Below are 18,235 nucleotides of genomic sequence, written 5' to 3'. Positions count from 1 at the left end.
TGCTGAAAATCTGCTTTTGCTAGGAATTCTTAATCTTGTTTGATATTATCGCCTAAGTTTTATTGTTTTATACCCCACAATTTTACTATTTTATAGTCCTGTGCTAACAGCTTTATAGTTTTAATGGTTTATTGACTATTTACAACTTTTAATTACACAGATTAATTGCTTAGTTGCTCACTGTTTGGTTGCTCTGGGAGCGGCTGCTTGTAAGAGGGGTTTTGCTGCTGATCAATGTTTAACCTCCACTTTCTCTGTGAATAACAGGCCCTTCATGTGAACAAAAAGTCTTGCTGTTGGGTCTGCCTTTTGCTCTGTCATTAGCATGACAAAAAGGGGGAAGGGATTAACTAATCCACTAACACCAGAGATCAAACCATCTCTAACAAAGCAAACTGAATGACTATATTGCACTGTAGACTTTATTTGCATTTGACATTTCAAGGAAAAATAGGTTTGCACCTTTAGCAAAACCAGGTGATGTTAGTGTTTTAACACAAAGACGTACAGACGGCGTTCCCAGGAAACCTACTACACTTTATACTGAACAGTGTTTGAATACTCACCATTTGCCTCCTTCCAGAGGTTGCTGTTGTCATTGTGTGCCTGCAAGTAATTCATTGACAAAAATATTGTCCAGTCTTTCCCATAATTTACCTCTGGAGTCAAAAGTTGATTTTACATCCATAAAAGTACCAGGCAATTTGACTTGCAGAGGTCTACAATATTGGGTTGCTGTGAGTTTTTTGGGCAATGATATTTATTTATTTATTTATTTACTGTATTTGTATACCACCCTTCTCAACCCCGATGGGGACTCATGTATAGGCATGTTCCAGTAGCATTCTCTCCTGATGTTCCACCTGCATCTATGGCCGGCATCCTCAGAAGTTTGTTCAGAGGTCTGTTGGAAATGAGGCCAGTGGGGTGTATCTGTGGAATGCCCAGCGTGGGAGAAAGAACTCTTGTCTGTTTTAAGCCAGAGTGAATGATGCAATTAGCTGGCAATTAGCTGGCCAGTGTGAGTGATGCAATTAGCTGTAAAGCTTGGCAGTTGCTGCTTGGGGGCATCCTTTGTTTGGGAGGTATAAACTGAAACTTGATTGTTAGCTGTCTGACATTCCCATTTCTGATTAGTGTTCTTTATTTACTGTCTTAATTCTGGTGGTTTTTTTAAATACTGGAAGCCAGATTTTGTTCATTTTCATAGTTTCCTCCTTTCACTTGAAATTGTCCACATGTTTGTGGATTTCAGTGGCTTTTCTGTGTAGTCTGATATGGTAGTTGTTGGAGTGGTCCAGCATTTATGTGTTCTTAATAATATACTGTGACCAGCTTGACTCATCAAGTGCTCTGCTATAGCTGACTTCTCAGATTGAAGGAGTCTGCAGTGTCTTTCATATTCTTTGATTTGTGTTTGGACAATGCTGTGCTTGGTGGTTCCTATGTAGACTTATCCACAGCTGCATGGTATACAGTAGACTCCCGCAGAGGTAAGAGGATCCCTCTTGTCCTTTGCTGAACGTAGCATTTGTTGGATTTTCTTGGTGGGTCTGTAGATTGGTTGTGTTTCTTCATCAGCTTCCCAATGCAGTCAGTGGTTCTCTTAATGTATGGTAAAGATACTTTTCCTTTGGGTGGATCTTTGTCTTTACTCTCATGGCTTGTTTTTGGTCTTGCAGCTCTTCTGATGTCTGTAGTGGAGTATCCATTGGTCTGTAGAGCCCAGTTAAGGTGGTTCAGTTCACCTTGGAGGAGGTAGGCTTCGCATATTATGTTTGCATATTCTGTCAGAGCTTTAGTTGTGTTTCTTTTTTTGACATGGGTGATGGTTGGCGTTGCTGCCTGGGGGCTGTTGCTGCCCCCAGGAAGCAACAGCCAGGCTTTGCAGTTGCAAGACTACTCAATGCCAATCAACATGGCTAATTGCAAATGACCTGTGTGATTTTGATAATTACAGCATTGTTGTTGTTGTGTTTTTTTGTTTTGTTTTTGAGGCAGTCAGAATGAGAAAACTTCTGTGTTAGGGAGGGGAAACGTGAAACAAACACTGCCTATATGACATGATCCAATTGCTTTTAATTCATTTTATATGTTGTGAACTTGAATTTGTAGGATCTATAGACAGTAATCGTTGTTGAGTAATTAAGATATTTGCAAATGAAATGGATGCATTGTCAGGAAGCAGCTAGACACTGTGACAAAACAAAAAGCTTTGGGTGAGGAAATATGATCCCCAGTCCTCATCTGTATCAGGGCTGAAAACATTTACTTTAGAGTTTATAAAAGATTGGGATCTTAAAGTGCATGTTTCACGTTTAATTTGCTTGTAGTTAACCCCAAAATCATAATAAAATTAGCTGTGAGAGTAAAGGCAGCATTACATCTTTAAGTTTTGGTTACTTACTGGAAGTATGAAAAACTAATGCAACCTTTTGGCAAGCAGCCAAGCCCAGATATATGAATCATTCTGAGATATTTGTTCTGTACGTGCCGTTAGTCTTTTTCTCTCTTTTTCTCTCTCCGTCTTTGGCAGAAACCTGGCTTTGTACTTATGATACACTAAATTTTCAGTTGATTGATGGATCATGTGGGTGAAAGGCAGGGCAGCAATTTGGACACAATGTCTTCTGCTTCCCTGCGATTCTGTGATTTATTGCATAAAGAGGAAGAAATTAATAGCGAATCGAGCTGTTTGATAAACAAAAGGCCACAATTTACCTGATTAACCAGAGATCTCCAGCAAGCTAATAGTATTTAACTGCTATTTAAATAACCTTCCTCAGTGTAGGTATCTAATCCTCATGAGATTAGAACTGATGAGACAATCACTACCTTCCTCATCCATATCCAGCTTCCTCCCCCGCTTGCCCCCCTCCAGCTCAGAGGCACGCAAAAGATAGAAGTACCTCTTCCTAAACAATTAACCATTTCCTCTTTAACATATTAGAAAATCCTTTTATAGGAAAATAGAACGCAAAGTGGTGGTAAAACAAACAGGAAAATAATAGGCTTGATTCCCATAAAATTCCTTTGCTGGGGAAAAAAAGCCTAAAAGCACCCTAATTCCAGCCCCGCATCAATAGAGTAAGTACATTGATACTTCTGAGCTATGTCTCTAACTATATGTGTCTTCTCAATAAGAGAATGTAGACTTGCACTCATAAATGTGCTTCTATCAGTGTATCTACACCAGACGCGGGCAAACTTTGTCCCTCCAGGTGTTTTGGACTGCAACACCCACAAATCCTAACAGCCGGTAGCAGCCCCTGGCAAAAAAAAGTGTTCTGCGACCGCTTACTTCGCGTAATGGATGAGCCGTCCCTGCTTATAATCCACATCATTCTGGATTTTACAGTTTGTGTAAATGGGGACTCAATAGAATAAATACAAAACCACTCTTTCCCCCATCACTACCACAACACTGCCTAAAGTACTTCTAAAGTTTCAAACATTTTAGCCTGCCACTACTAAGCAAAGAAACAGAAACACAATCTCTGAGCTCACCTTGTAATCAACTTGTTACTACACAAATTACAATTACAGTCCTAGGAGGTTCCTGTCTCTTGAAATTAGTGTCATGTTACTCTAGTTAAAGAGACAGGAAACCTCTAGGACATTTTATTTTATTTTATGACTGGTATCCCTTTGCTCTATTCTCAGAATCAGAATACTTCAAGAGAACACATTTTCCTTTGGCAAGTGACTCTCTATAATGCTGAAATTAGTGTTAATCTGAGCAATCACTGTAGGAAATTAGTCATAACATTTCCAGTCAGACAGGTCATTGTGGCTTACTGAACAAGAAAGTGAGCCTTGAAATCCCCATGTAGCCAGTTCAGTGACTATACATTGCATCAGAACTCTTATGAAAAGCCATGTTCAGCTCCACTTTACCCCACTTTTCGGGTTTTTGTGGAGGAAGAAAAAAGGTTTTATGCCTTAGTTTCCTACTGCAGGAAATACATGTTTTGACACACTTTTATCCAACACTCTTTTTTCCCATTGAAGACATTTTTAGGCTGGATCTACACTGTCATATATTGCAGTTTCAGAACGTGGATTAACTACATTAAACTGGATTATACAAGTCGATACTGCTATATAATCCAAGTCAATGCAGCTAATCCATGTTCTGAAACTATACTATATGGCAGTGTAGATCCAGCCTTAATGTTTCCGTATTGTAATATCATCTGAGAGAAAGTACGTTTTTAAGTTTTGCAGAGAAGCATCACAGGTGATTCCTCTTACATCACATAGTCTTTTGTTCCATTATTTCCTATTTCCTTCACCTATGAATATATTTGCCAATTTAAGAGAACACTTTTACTCATGATTTTAAGCCATAACAATACATAACAAAACAATTACAATGCAATGTGTCAAGAGACTGGTATTAGCCAGACTGGGTTGGTATGAGTTTTCTGGGCTGTATGGCCATGTTCCAGAAGCATTCTTTCCTGAAGTTTCACCCACATCTATGGCAGGCATCCTCAGAGGTTGAGGGGTCTGTTGGAAACTAGGCAAGTGAGGTTTATATATCTGTGAAATGTCGAGAGTGGGAGAAAGAACTTTTGTCTGCTTGAGGCAAGTGCGAATGTTGCAATTGACCACTTTTATTAGCATTGAATAGCCTTGCAGCTTCAAATCCTGGATGCTTCCTGCCTGGGGAAATCCTTTGTTGGGATGTGTTAACTGGCTCTGGTTGTTTCATAACAGATCTCACAATCTTTGAGGATGCTTATCATAGATGTAGGTGAAACATCAGGAGAGAATGCTTCTGAAATATGGCCATACAGCCCAGAAAGCTCACAGCAACCCAGTGATTCCAGTCATGAAAGCCTTTGACAGCTCATTAGCCAAAGTCTTCATCACCCTACTTCAGTCACTGGATTTTAGGCTTTTTCAGATGTTATTGTTTTCTATATGTAATCCATTGCCTCCTTTTCTCTTATTGGGGAAAATCCAGAAAGAAAGAAAAATCAGAATAGCTGCAGAATTCAAATAATTCACATGAAGAGTCCCCTGGCTGGACATGTCATAGGTAGAACAACTGGGTTAAATCTGCTGCTGCAAAAATAATAGCAAGTCTGTAGCATCTTGATACATTCATCCAGCAGTTTTGAAACTATGTTCTATAGAACCCCATTATTATTATTATTATTATTATTATTATTATTATTATGTTTATTTATACGCTTTTTCTCTCTACAAAAGATACTGGAAGTGGTTTACAGTAAAAACAGTGCAATACAATTTAAAATCTAAAAATATACAGTACGAACATTCAAATAGTATTAAATATTAATGGTATTAAAACGGAACAGTTAAATCCTTAAAATTGATTACAAACCTATTCATGACTAAAACCACATCATCCCTTGACTTGATCTTAAAACCTCCCAGGATTCCACAAAAGGGTTCTGTGAAAAATCTATAAAATATTTTTAAATCTTTTAAAAAACCATGCCAGAGCATGATTATCTTATTGAAATTCAATGTACCTCTGTGTTAAAAATGAAATTTGAATCTGTGCCACAGAATGACCATTGGGTAGGACTGATAGACATATATACCTGTTAGTAATGAGAAAGGCATTTGCATTCTATTGCCACTGTATATTGATCTTTGTACCCTGTCTTTTGGTGTCTGTATTTCATAGTGGTGTATTCATAGTGTATTTCATAATTGTGTATTTTATGTTGATGTGATTTGACGGTGTTATATCCCTGCCTTAAGCTTGAGGAGAGATGGGTAAAAAATAAAAATTATTATTGTTGTTATTGTTATTACTACACTATGCAACACAATTTTTGTTCCTGGGTTATATGTGTCATTTCCTAAATGTTTCTATCATAAAAACATGGAAAACGTTTATTAAACTGCATCAACTTTGTTTTTGCAGGACAACCTGCAGCACATTTTTCTATAGTTTTTCAATGAATACCTTATCAAGTCTCAACCAATTCAAAATAGTTTGTGGCAGCAACACAAATGAAGTTGATGGAGTAGAACAACCACTTTCAAAGTAAGTACTGCACAATTAAACAGAAAATAACACTTTCAAACCAGGAACAGATCCCCCCCCCCCCCAAATTTTGTTACATTTTGTCAGGCAGAAGAGGTCTGCATCAATCTGTTTTCGAAACAAACAAGGCAGCAGACTGAGAGCCCTTCCGCACAGGTCCCTTCCACACAGCTGAATAAAATCCCACATTATCTGCTTTGAACTGGAATATATGTCAATGTAGACTCGGATAACCCAGCTCAAAACAGATATTGTGGGATTTTCTGCCTTGATATTCTGGGATATAGGGCTGTGTGGAAGGACCCCCAGAATATCAAGGCAGAAAATCCCACATTATCTTAGTGTGGACTCGGATAACCCAGTTCAAACCAGATATTGTGAGATTTTCTGCCTTGATATTTTGGGATATAGGGCTGTGTGGAAGGGCCCATAGTTTCTGAGTCCACACTGCCATATATTCCAGTTCAGTTGTATGAAAGGGGCCTCGATCTCCTCTGGATAGATAATGTGAATACTGAAAGATACTGCTGGGAGATATAAAAGCCTTGCATTGATGGAGAGGCTTTATTTATAAGGACGCCAGGCGACTAACTGCAGTGACCCTCCAAGTCCCAAACACTGCGGAAGCTGGCTAGGAGCCTTTCTCTTGGCGGCTACGAGGGTCTGAGGCGCCTGTTGCCGGGAGGAAGGACTTCCGCGGCGCACCGGCAGCTACAGTTTCCATGGCAACGAGGCCTTCTCTGGAGTGACGAATATTCACGGCAAGGGTAGGGCGGTACTTTCCCAAATTCAACCTTGTTTCTTGTGGAGCCCCCTTCCCGCGTGAAAATGTTTAATCGTGGTCGAATACAGTATAGCACAGAGGAGAAACTGCTTCTTCCTGCTTCCCGGGGAGCCACGTGCGTGGCCGAGTCTCGGGATCCGGAGGGAAGGAGGTGGACCCAGTTTCTGGTTGTCCCTGCTGAGTGAACAATTGCTGTCCTAAACTGGCTAGAACGTGGGCCCCTTCCACACAGCAGAACAAAACCCCACATTTTCTGCTTCCATCTGGGGTATATGGCAGCATGGACTCAGATAACCCAGTTCAAAGCAGATATTATGAGATTTTCTGGCCTTGATATTCTGGGTTATATGGCTGTGTGGAAGGGCCCTAAGTGTGCATGACATGCGAAGAAATCCCTTTGAGTATAGAGTGAGACTTGTATGCTAATGATACTTGTTTTGTTTATTATTGTGCCTGCTTTCTTCCCCATTTCTGTGCATTGTATCCAAGTGTGTCCTTTGAAACTTTGCTGGCAACACAGGGCCCTTTCACACAGCCCTATATCCCAGGCTATCAAGGCAGAAAACCCCACATCATCTAAGTGTGGACTCGGATAACCCAGTTCAAAGCAGGAACTGGGAAATTTTCTGCCTTGATAGCCTGGGATATAGGGCTTTGTGGAAAGGCCCACAGCTCTTGCCTTCGTTATGCTGTCATCAGGTAGTAAATGTGTCAGAGGACATCTGAGGAGGAGACAGCTCTTGGAAAGTTGGACTTCAAATATCACGGAACTGAAGATAACTTCAGTGTTTCTTTCATCATTGCATCTATATAGTAACAGGTGATGTGCTCCGTGTGCCTTCAAGTTGCTGGTTGACTTAGGCTCTTCCACACAGCCATATAACCCAGAATATCAAGGCAAAAAAATCCCACAATATCTGCTTTAAACTGGGTTATCTGAGTCCACACTGCCATATATTCCAGTTCAAACCAGAAAATGTGGGATTTTATTCAGCTGTGTGGAAGGGGCCTTAGAATCATTGACTCGTAGAGCTGGTGGCGCAGTGGGTTCAACTCCTGTGCCGGCAGGACTGAAGACTGACAGGTCGCAGGTTCGAATCCGGGGAGAGGCTGATGAGCTCCCTCTATCAGCTCCAGCTCTTCATGCGGGGACATGAGAGAAGCCTCCCACAAGGATGATCAAATCATCAAATCATCCAGGCGTCCCCTGGGCAACATCCATGCAGACGGCCAATTCTCTCACACCAGAAGCGATTTGCTCCTGAAACGACCAAAAAAAAAAAAATAGAGCTGGAAGAGATCACATGGGTCATACAGTCCAAGCCTTTGCCCTGCAGGAAAAGCTCGATCACAGCACCGCTGACAGATGACCACCCAGCCTCTGCTTTAAAGCCTCCAAAGGAGGAGCTTTCACCACAGTCCGAGGCAGAGAGTTCTACTGCTGAACAACTCATACAGTCAGGAAGTTCTTCCTGATGTTCAGGTGGAATTTCCTTTTCTGTAATTTGAACCCATTGCTCGGAGTCCTAGGGCCCTTCCACACAGCCCTATATCCCAGAATATCAAGGCAGAAAATACCACAATATCTGCTTTGAACTGGGTTATCTGAGTCCACACTCAGATAATATGGGATTTCCTGCCTTGATTTTCTGGGACATAGGGCTGTGTGGAAGGGCCCCTAGTCTCTAGGACTGCAGAAAATTAGCCTGCTCCCTCTTATTTATGACTCCCTTACTTATACATGGTGATCACTTCTCCTCTCAACCTTTTCTTTTGCAGACTTATGGCAACCCCACAGCATGTGCTTTTTTACTAACATTTTATTAAAAGATTGGTTGTGATCCTATATAAGACTGAACATTGGAGTTTTGGTAGTTACAACTTGATGCAGGGCAAGCGATTCCTGCCAAAACTGCCTTTTCTACATAATCATTATAGGTATATAGCCATGCATCCTTTTTCCATCTGGAGCCCTAACATATGATTGTCTCAGTCCCGCTGCCCTCTCTAGTTTGCTTCCTTTCTTTGCCCCTCAATTATATCTACATACCGGTATAAATAATTTATTTGAAGCATTAAGATTAGATAAATGTATAATTTCAGAAGGAAATTAAAAACATGGATATGGGACCAAGTCTTTGGGTAATCTGGCAGAATGGACAATGACGACTGAAGCTTTGGAAACGGACTATGATAAACGGAATGAATTTATTAATTATGGACTTGGCAAAACGATGGCCACCAGGCTGGCTTTTTATTGTATTTTTATTGTATTAATGTAATGTTTTAATTGTTATAACTATTGTTACTATGTATTTTATTGTGTGAATTGTAGGCATCAACATGTGCCGATTGGTAGCCGCCCTGAGTCCCCCTTAGGGGGTTGAGAAGAGTGGGGTAGAAGTACCCGAAATAAATAAATAAATACATAAATAAAGGAAAAAGAAACTAAATATTGTAAAAATAAATTGCTGGCTTTAAAAACGATATTAATTATGAGTACAATTAGCCTTGTATATTACATATATTAGTGTTTCCTTTGACCACAAAACAGTAACAAAAGAAGAACATATACTTAACAAACATGATTCTTATTTTAGAAGGGAAGGCGGTAAAAAAACTGGGACTGACTGTCCCAGTTTTAATCTCCAAGGACCATTAGAAAGGTCTTGACTAAAATTAACTAGGGAGGCATGTGGCAACAACCTTTAAAAATAAAGCACTCACCAGTCTTCTGATAATACTTCTGTTCTATTTAATGGAGTGAAAAGCAAGATCAGTGCTTGCAATAATTGGAGCTAGAGTGCATTATTGCTCTACTTTCCCTTGAAATCAGTGGAATTTAAAGCTATTATTAAAATAGTTAACTGATTTCAAATGGATTGAAGTTCAGTTGATTCTCAGCACAATGTGTTACATGTGTAGTATAACGGATTCAGTTTTGTTTACTCCTCAATACATGGTTGCAGGAATTATGATAAAAAGTAGACCATATGTTCCTATTTTTACTAGTGGCAGGAAATATACAGACAGTCCCCGAATTACCAACATCCGACTTACAAATGACTCATAGTTAAGAACAGGGGTTAGACAACAGGGAAGTGAGAGAAATCTATCCCTAAGAAGGGAAATTTACTCTGGAAAGAGTTATCATAGGGAAGAGGTATCTCCATTGAAGCTTTATCCCCAATCCTTATTTCCACAACAAGCCACATTTTTCAAAATCCAAATATCACAGGGACAAAAAGTGAGATGAAATCTTCTGAACAGAGACACAGATAGCAAACCAAACACCACAGGGGTGTTAACCTTTCCCTATGCTATCCAAAGATTTTATATAAAGGGGGGGGGGGGGCTGGAGTTATACTTAAAATGTACCTGTTCTGGCTTAAATACAATTTCAACTTAATAACAAACATACAGAACCTATCTTGTTCGTAACTTGGGGACTGTCTGTATCTTCATAAAGATACAGGGTGAGGCAGCATGACTTCCTTTTTTCAAAACTTAATAAAACCCATTGTATGAATCAGAATTTTTTTTATAATGTAGGCGCATACCTAACGTTTTGTTTTACGTAGTTTTGAAGATCAAATTAGGTAGGTGACGTCCCCCATTCTCCATTCTCCATACACTGAGTAAACCGATTTCTGGTGTTTGTCATGACTCTTGCCAGTATAGCAGGTGTTATGTTGGCAATTTCTTCCTGGATGTTGGTCTTCAAATCTTGTAGGGTCCTTGGACGGTTCACATAAACACGGGATTTCAAAAAACCCCATAGAAAAAGATCACAAGTGGCCAAATCTGGAGAGCGGTCCAGCCACTCCAAATCCGCTCGAAAAGTAGGCCTCAATGGCAAAAGCACACTCCTCACTGTTCCAAAGCATGATGGCGACTGAACTGTGTCAGGACAAAACTTTATACTCCCGCCTCTCGAACGAGACCACTAGCACTCTGCTACGCCTTCAACCGACTGAATGGTGCACATTTAAAAAAAGAAAGTTATGCTGCCTCACCCTGTATTTTAAAAATTGCATACAAATCAATTTAAAACAAAATAAACAACATTAAAGAATTGCAAGAAAAAAAGGACTATATGTACAAAATGTTATAACTGAAACTGAACTTCACTATATTAATATTATAGCACACTACTAAAGCACAGATCTATTATACAGGGTATTTAATAACACATAACAAAAACACAAAAGAACTCTGATCTGTCCTCACTAATTGTAATGAAGGGGGAAAAACCCAATAAACATTTCGGACATTATTTTTCACATTACTGGCCAAGGTGAATTTTATATAATTATTCACATTTTCCCCAACATCCATTTATACTTTTGGGGAAAATTTTGTACCCGTTGTATCATACTTTTTTTTTACAGATTCATCATCTTCCTCTAATTTCAAAATATATTTGTGCACTTTTTATTTATATGGTAATAATTTTCCAGATCCAAGTAAAAATAATTTCCCCCTCCTTCTTGACAAAGTTTATCTTATCTTGTTTAAACCTCTCTTTAAGTTGCAAAGAAGCAGTTCAGTTGAGATCTTTTCCCTCTTCACAAAGTTTTCCTTTTGGTTTAAGGAGCTCTCTGTTGCTTTGTTTCTTATATAAAAGACAGTTACAATGTAACCATTTCTGCTTTTTAGCCCATTATCTCTAGGAAAAAGCTTTGTGCATTGAGGTAACTACTAATAGTATATTAGGAAAAACATTGCTTATACTAACTGCAGGGAAATCTTTCTGATTACGTAGTTTTTGAATCCAGCCTGTATTTCGCTTTGCCATACTAGAGGAAAGCCAATAAAGACAGATTTTTAAAAGATGCATATTTTAGCTGACAATGCTTATGATTTTGATTCTGACACACAACCTTGTGTACCATATTTAGAATTACAGTAGGCTAAATGTATAGAAAAGTGGAAACAAGCAGAACAAACAGGGACATTGTTTTTCTCTGACATGGTATAGATTTGGAAGATAATGCTTTTCCACATTTTATTTCTTTTCTAGTCAGAGTTTCTTTTGCTGGATGTTTGCCTGTCATACAATAGAAGCCGTTTTAGGAAAAAAAGTTGAAATTCTCCTCAGTACTGAGTTACAGTGTACTTAAGTTGCAGTTCTGTATAAAACAACATGGAAGTAGGACCCATTGCTTCCGTTAGAACATCTCATCAAAGGAACATAAATTTGTTTGGTAAGTAAATAAATGCATGGTCTTTGCTCTGCTTAAGTAGGTTTTTTAAAAACTTTTACTTTTATCTAATAAAAGTATTTTATTGTAGTTAATATTTCTTCCTTAGATAGCACAGATCTCTAATGCTGATTTGGCTATTTAAATTTTTTAACATTACAACAGAAGAAGAAAAAAACAGTTCGACCAAGTTGTTTGTGTTATATTTGGATTAGTGACTGGCAAATATCACAATAAATTTTGATACCTTTTTTCACTCTAGTGAAGAGAGCTGTTACAATAGATCTCATTGTGAGTAAAAATAATAACTTGTTGAGATGTACAAATATTGTAAAAGTCCTGTACTACTAGAAAGTCCTATCCTGCTAGAAAAGGGGTGAGCAAAATGTGGCCCTACAGGGTTTGTCAAGTGGCAGTTCCTTGCAGCCTTAGTCAGCATAGCTGATGGTGAGGAATGTCAGTATTTGTAATCCGTAATCTGAATGATCACATTTTTTCACTTTTGCCTATAATGTTCTGGTGGAATTTTTTTCCTGTTGGACCATGTGCCCAGAGGCCCACTTGGCCATGGAAACCCACTGCACAAATTCTGTCAAGAAAATCTTGTGATAGGTTTGCCTTAATGTGTAGTGGCAATTACTTGAAGACACACAACAACAATGAGACTGTTGCATACATAAAAGAAGAGAAGAACTTGTTTTTTGAAATCAGGTTTTGATCTACAGCAATTTTTACAATCTTCAGATAGAAATTCTATATGAATTTATGGGTTACTTAAATTAGAATCCTCTACATCATAGTACACTAGAATAAGGATAAATCCAATGTTGTACATATCCTACAAATACATTGTTAAACCAAATATTGGAAGTCAATATTACTCATCCATCCACCTTTGGTGGGGAAGTGGAAAGGATCCATGCTGCTTTCCTCAATGTTGTGCTTCTGTCATAAGGCTGACATTTTCTAAACATTCAAATTGCAATATCCCCTCCAAAAAACACTTTGGCATTGAGACCTTTGTGTATTGTAGTTATAGTTATTTATGCCACTGAGTGCTCTTTCCTTGTACAGCTTAATAGCTCTTTAAATTAAAACAGCCACTAATTAGTTATCATGTGCAAGGTTACATGCTATATTTTAAATGTTTATCCTGATTATGATTTTTAAAAAAAACTTGTTTGCAGTTTTCAAAGTCCTTGTTATCCCCCCCTTTCTTGCTCTCTCTCTCTCTTTCTCTTGGTCTCTCTCTCTCTCTCACACACACTGATTTTAAATGAATGGTATTCTTATCTTCCCAACAGCAAAGCTATCCAGTCTTCCATTAGTAGGGAAATAATACAGTGCTGGTACTAGATGCCATTTAGAAGAAATTGTTACATCTGTACCTTAAGCAAGTATGTAAACTGCTGTGTTGTTGTTGTAGCCAACTTTATCAGACTCTTGGACTTGGGGGAAAAACCCTCCCTTGCCTTTGAAAAGATTAAAGAGTTGAATTGGAAACAGAAGGTTGTCTGATTTATTTGTTCCCTGTGGATTTTACAGATGGGATAATCTGTCATAAATAACACACAAAAAACCCCATGCTGCAAGGGAAGCTCAAATGAGATGTGCAGAAGCCAAATCAATTTGGGCACCACTAAAACAGTCTGACTGAAATCAAAATATGGACAAAGAAGCAAATGGAGAAATAATTTGGTGTCAGCTCTTTTTCTCTTGGTGGACATTAACCCCACTCAGTCTCGATGCAGCATTTATGTGTCTGTGCAAGGGAGGCACGTATTAAGGAGGATGGACAGTGCAACGAAAGTAAGGGGGAAGTCCCTCAACTAGGATGGCTCTTAAGCCACAACACTGAAAATGAAGCAGTTGTATGTCATTTAAGAGAATTAACCTTTTTCAGTGAATAAAATATATTTGCTGTTTTGAAGTTAGATATGCATAGTTTAAAAACATGCAAGTAATGTGAAATATAAAGACAGCGAGCCTAAGGGAGGCAAGTTTTATTCTGCTGTTATTGTAACCATTCCTTGTAAACATAGGCATTCAGGGGTCATCTCAGAATAAGAAAGCATTAAAAAGGGACTGATAACAGCACGTCATGATTACTGGAGGAAATTCTGTGTTATTAGTCTACGTTAGTGATTTAGTAGAACTGTGGAGTTAGAAACATATGCAATTAAATGTTGCATAATTTAGATGTTGGTCTTGTGGGATTTGGGATTTGCTTGGTTTGTTTATTGTATTTGTGTTTATTGTTTTTCAAAGCACTGAATGTTTGACTTTTGGCGGTTGGAATCCACCCTGAGTCTCCTTGCGGAGATAGGGTGGAATATAAATAACATTTATTTATTTATTTATTTATTTATAGACAATTATAAAGACTGCATTTTGAGCTACATTTATTGTTCTCAAATGTGTGTTTGACATACATTTTTAAAATGTGGATTAGACTTCCATAGTCCTAAAGTAATTGGAGTATGTAACAAGAGTTGCTTTATCTTGAATGATGACTATGAAGGAAAGAAATATAAAGAACTTCATCTTATATGTTTTAGGCCCCTTCTACACTGTTCTATATCCCAAGATCTGATCCCAGATTATATCCTTTAAACTGGATTATATGAGTCTCCACTGCTAGATAATCTGGGATAAGGAGATAATCTGGGATCAGATCCTGGCATATAGGGGCAGTGTGGAAGGGGCCATACTCAGAAGAAAGTCCCTCTCTGTTTCACAGCACTTACTTCCTAGTTAGTGTGTTTAGAGACTTCAGGCTGAATGTTACACTCAGTAAATACATTCTTCTATGTAATCTCTGTGAATTAGAGTTTTGCATCTTTATAGAACCTCATTCAAAATATTGTGGCGCTTAGTGGTTTCAAGGTGAGAATCCAGACATTGCTGCACCCTTTAACTACACCAATGTAGCAGGAAGGCTTATATATAGCCCTTGTTATGATTTTTCCCTTCGGGCCTCCCATACTTTCTTTCAGAAATAGACTGGACAAGGTTAACAAGCATCCAGTTTCTCCTCTTCCATGTTCATTCTTGTCTTTCAGCAGTGCATCAAAGAGAACTCTCTTTTTCATCTCTATGTAGGAAAGAAATATATATACCACTACATTACATACAATCTTTGCAGGAAAGGTTTTTTTGGGATTTTTTTTTTTTTTTTTGCTTTTTATGAGTCTCCCTAGATGCAAGATTGCATATTTGAATGTCACAACCTTGGGAATAGGGTTGTCCCAGATCAGTCTGTCACTCATATGTAGCTCTGAAGGAATGCACGGCTCCTTCAAAAGGGGCCAAGTCTGACTTGCTGTAGTATTTTGTTTCTCACACTATCAAAGGTTGTCATGGGTAGGGTGAAGAAACACCACCTGGATCATCCCCATATGGCTGGTAAGGGTAAAGTCCAAGAAAGAAATGATAAAAAATAAAACAGAGAGAAATTAATAGTTCCTGTTTTAAAGTTAACTTAAAATCTTCATGATAAAAAAATTCTTGGCTATACATATGTTGTGAAACAAAGTTATCAGTCTATCTCTTTTGAAACTATTACAAACTGAAGTGTATACTAACTAAAAAGGTCTGGCCTATAGTCCCTATCTGTACCTCTTAATATGGAAGGACACAGGCTTCAGAAAAAGAACTTTATGTACAAGCAGGCTTATATGGGAGTCTCAGATGGGAATCCAGCTTTCATCCAGATCAGGCCTACACAACCTGTAGCCCCCTGATGTTTGGGACTCAAATTCCCAGAAGCCATAGCCAGACGTCCAATGGTTAGGAATTCTGGGAGCTGAAGTCCAAAACACCTGGAGGACCACAGGTTGTGCAGTCCTGCTCTAGATTTTCCCATGCAAATTCTAGTAGCCCTAGCCAACATAGCCAATGTTGTTTAATGCTTTGAACTGTATTTCAACAGCTCCTGTACCTCTGCATGATTCTCAGGTACCGAAGTAACTGGTCTTTTAGGATTAGTATATTTGCATTTTCAAATTATTTTTAAAAGTACATATCCTTTAATATATATTGTAAGCTGTAGTGGATGCTGTGCCTGGAAAAAGGTGGGATATAGATTGAATAAAAATAAATAACAGAACCTATCTATCTGCTTTAAAGTTTCAAAAAAATCTTTATAGGCATCCCATGAACAGCATACTGCAGTAGTCAGTCCTGCATGTTAAAGCAATATGTTGCCTTTGTAAACTAACCTGTGTGCTTACTGTCCATTGTCCTTTTACTTGTATTCGCTGTACATGATATTCATAGACTCACATTATACAGAGAGAACCATATGGTGTAGCGGTTTGAGTGTTGGATTATGACTCTGGAGACTATGGCTTGAATCTCTGCTCAGCATGGGAGCCCACTGGATGACCTTGGGCAAGTCACGCTCTCTCAGCCTTGAGTAAATCCTACAATGAAAATCCCATGATATGATTGCCTTGGGGCAGCCAAAAGTTGGAAGCAGCTGGAAGGCACACAATAACCACATTGTATGGAATCTAAGAAGAATGGTGAAGGGAAAACATTTTCCTCTTCTTTAATTAACCATTGTTGTATTTCTCAGATTCATCAGTGCTACACACAGAGAAAGATTTACATGAAGTTCTTATTTATAAAGAACAAGAACTGAAAGAACTGCAAGCTCGTCAGATGCATTTCCAGAAAACAGCACTTCAAGACACCCGAAAGCAACTGGAAGAAATGCATAGAAAGTTCAACAGTTTAAAAGAAGATTTCACTTATAATCTTAAAGTTCTTGAGGAGAGAGATAGAGAACTGGAGCGTTATGATACTTTGTTCATGCAGCTGAAAATGGTTGAAAATGCCAAACAGGCAGAGGTTAGTGAGCTTAAAATACAAGTAGATAAGTTGGAGCAGGCACTTGCTCAGGAATCAAAAAAACAAGCAGCTCTACAATACCAATATCAACAAAAGCTTAAAGAACACCAATTAGAGTTGAAGCATATTCACAGGTAAGATAGAACTAATACTATAGAAAAAAAATCACTTTTCAAACTTAGCACAATTCACAGTAAACTCATTTGTGCCTGTGTGTTGGTTAAACCAACACTTCTCAAACTGTCTGATATGATAGACTGGAAGTTTTGTCAGGGGGCAGTTCTGTATTTCTGACATATTGTTATTATATTCACATAGTTTATTCTTCGTGTCGTCTGTGAAATAAGCACCTATGGGTTATACCTCGCGCATGCGCAGCATTTCGGAAATGTACTAGTTAAAAAAGTTCTTTTTTAGAATGAGAAAAAAAGGTCCCGCCCATCGCTCCCCCTCCCCCCCCCCCGCTCCGTATATAGCCAGCAGGCGTGGCTTCTTGCCAGTTTCCTTTTCCGCGCCAAGCTAGCAGCATCCTTCGGTTTTTCTCCTCTTACCTTCTACGGACTTTTGACTATCTTTTGGCTTACCGACGACCACCTTTCTCCAATCCTGACCAACGGACCGTTTTCACGACCTTCCTTCTGCCTCCTCCCTTAATTCAGGCCTGATATGTCTTCTCTACGTTTTAAAAATTGCTCCGCTTGCGGGGCAACGCTCCCCGAAGCGGATAGGCACTCTAAATGCCTTCTCTGTTTGGGGAAATCCCACAACCCCCAAACATGTGATATTTGTTTGGCCTTTACTTCCAGAGCTCGTAAAGGCAGAGACTCCAGACTTAAAGCGCTCCTTTATGAGCGCGCGCTCGCTCCTCAAGCGTCCCCAAATGCCGCTGCTCATTCCTCCTCTCAGGAGCCCCCCCAGCCTCCCTCCCCTCTTGTGGGGGAAAGGCAAGCCTCTCCTTCGGCAATGGTCTCCCCTGCGGAACCGCCGAGAAAGAAAGCAAAATCTTCCAAACAGGCCACTAAGCAATTGAAATCGAAAGAGAAACTAACTAATCACAAAAAGGGACGGCAACTCACTGGCACACAGCCCTTGAGCCCTCCTTCTCTGGAGCCGATGGATCCCTCCCCCGGTTCCATGCTCCACATCCAGGACTCCCTTCCAACTTTACTCCACATGGAGGAGCCTAATCATCTCCCCCCATTGGAACTCATGGATCCAGACTCTCACCTACAGAGTGAGCCCCTTACGGATCCCCCGATGTCTCCCCCTATCCTCCCCCCTTCCCAATCCTCTCCCCCCCCCTCCTCCGTGCACGAGCCTTCCCCGGTTCCGCAGCAAACTCCTCCTCAAAATCCCTTACCT

At 39.3% G+C, this 18,235-nt stretch overlaps 1 protein-coding gene across 5 annotated transcripts in view; it reads left to right on the top strand.

The window, feature by feature from the left end:
• The first annotated feature begins 1,357 nt into the window (after positions 1-1,357).
• CCDC57 (coiled-coil domain containing 57) overlaps positions 1,358-18,235 on the top strand; it is a 76,766-nt gene continuing 59,888 nt past the window's right edge. Inside the window, exons 1-6 of one of the 5 annotated variants that reach the window (XM_067463765.1) lie at positions 1,358-1,493; positions 1,683-1,758; positions 5,909-6,031; positions 6,607-6,798; positions 11,839-12,022; positions 16,599-17,007. In XM_067463765.1, the coding sequence (XP_067319866.1) occupies positions 11,962-12,022; positions 16,599-17,007 (470 nt within the window). In that variant the 5' untranslated portion in view covers positions 1,358-1,493; positions 1,683-1,758; positions 5,909-6,031; positions 6,607-6,798; positions 11,839-11,961. Of the gene's footprint in view, positions 1,494-1,682; positions 1,759-5,908; positions 6,032-6,606; positions 6,799-11,838; positions 12,023-16,598; positions 17,008-18,235 lie in introns of those variants that run through there. The other 4 variants (XM_060764833.2, XM_060764829.2, XM_067463764.1 and 1 more) reach the window with 4 other exon arrangements.

Source organism: Anolis sagrei, chromosome 2 (genome assembly GCF_037176765.1).
Source record: "Anolis sagrei isolate rAnoSag1 chromosome 2, rAnoSag1.mat, whole genome shotgun sequence".
NCBI lineage: Eukaryota > Metazoa > Chordata > Lepidosauria > Squamata > Dactyloidae > Anolis > Anolis sagrei.
Note: the sequence above shows the minus strand (reverse complement) of the source record. Positions and strands in the feature narration are given on the sequence as shown.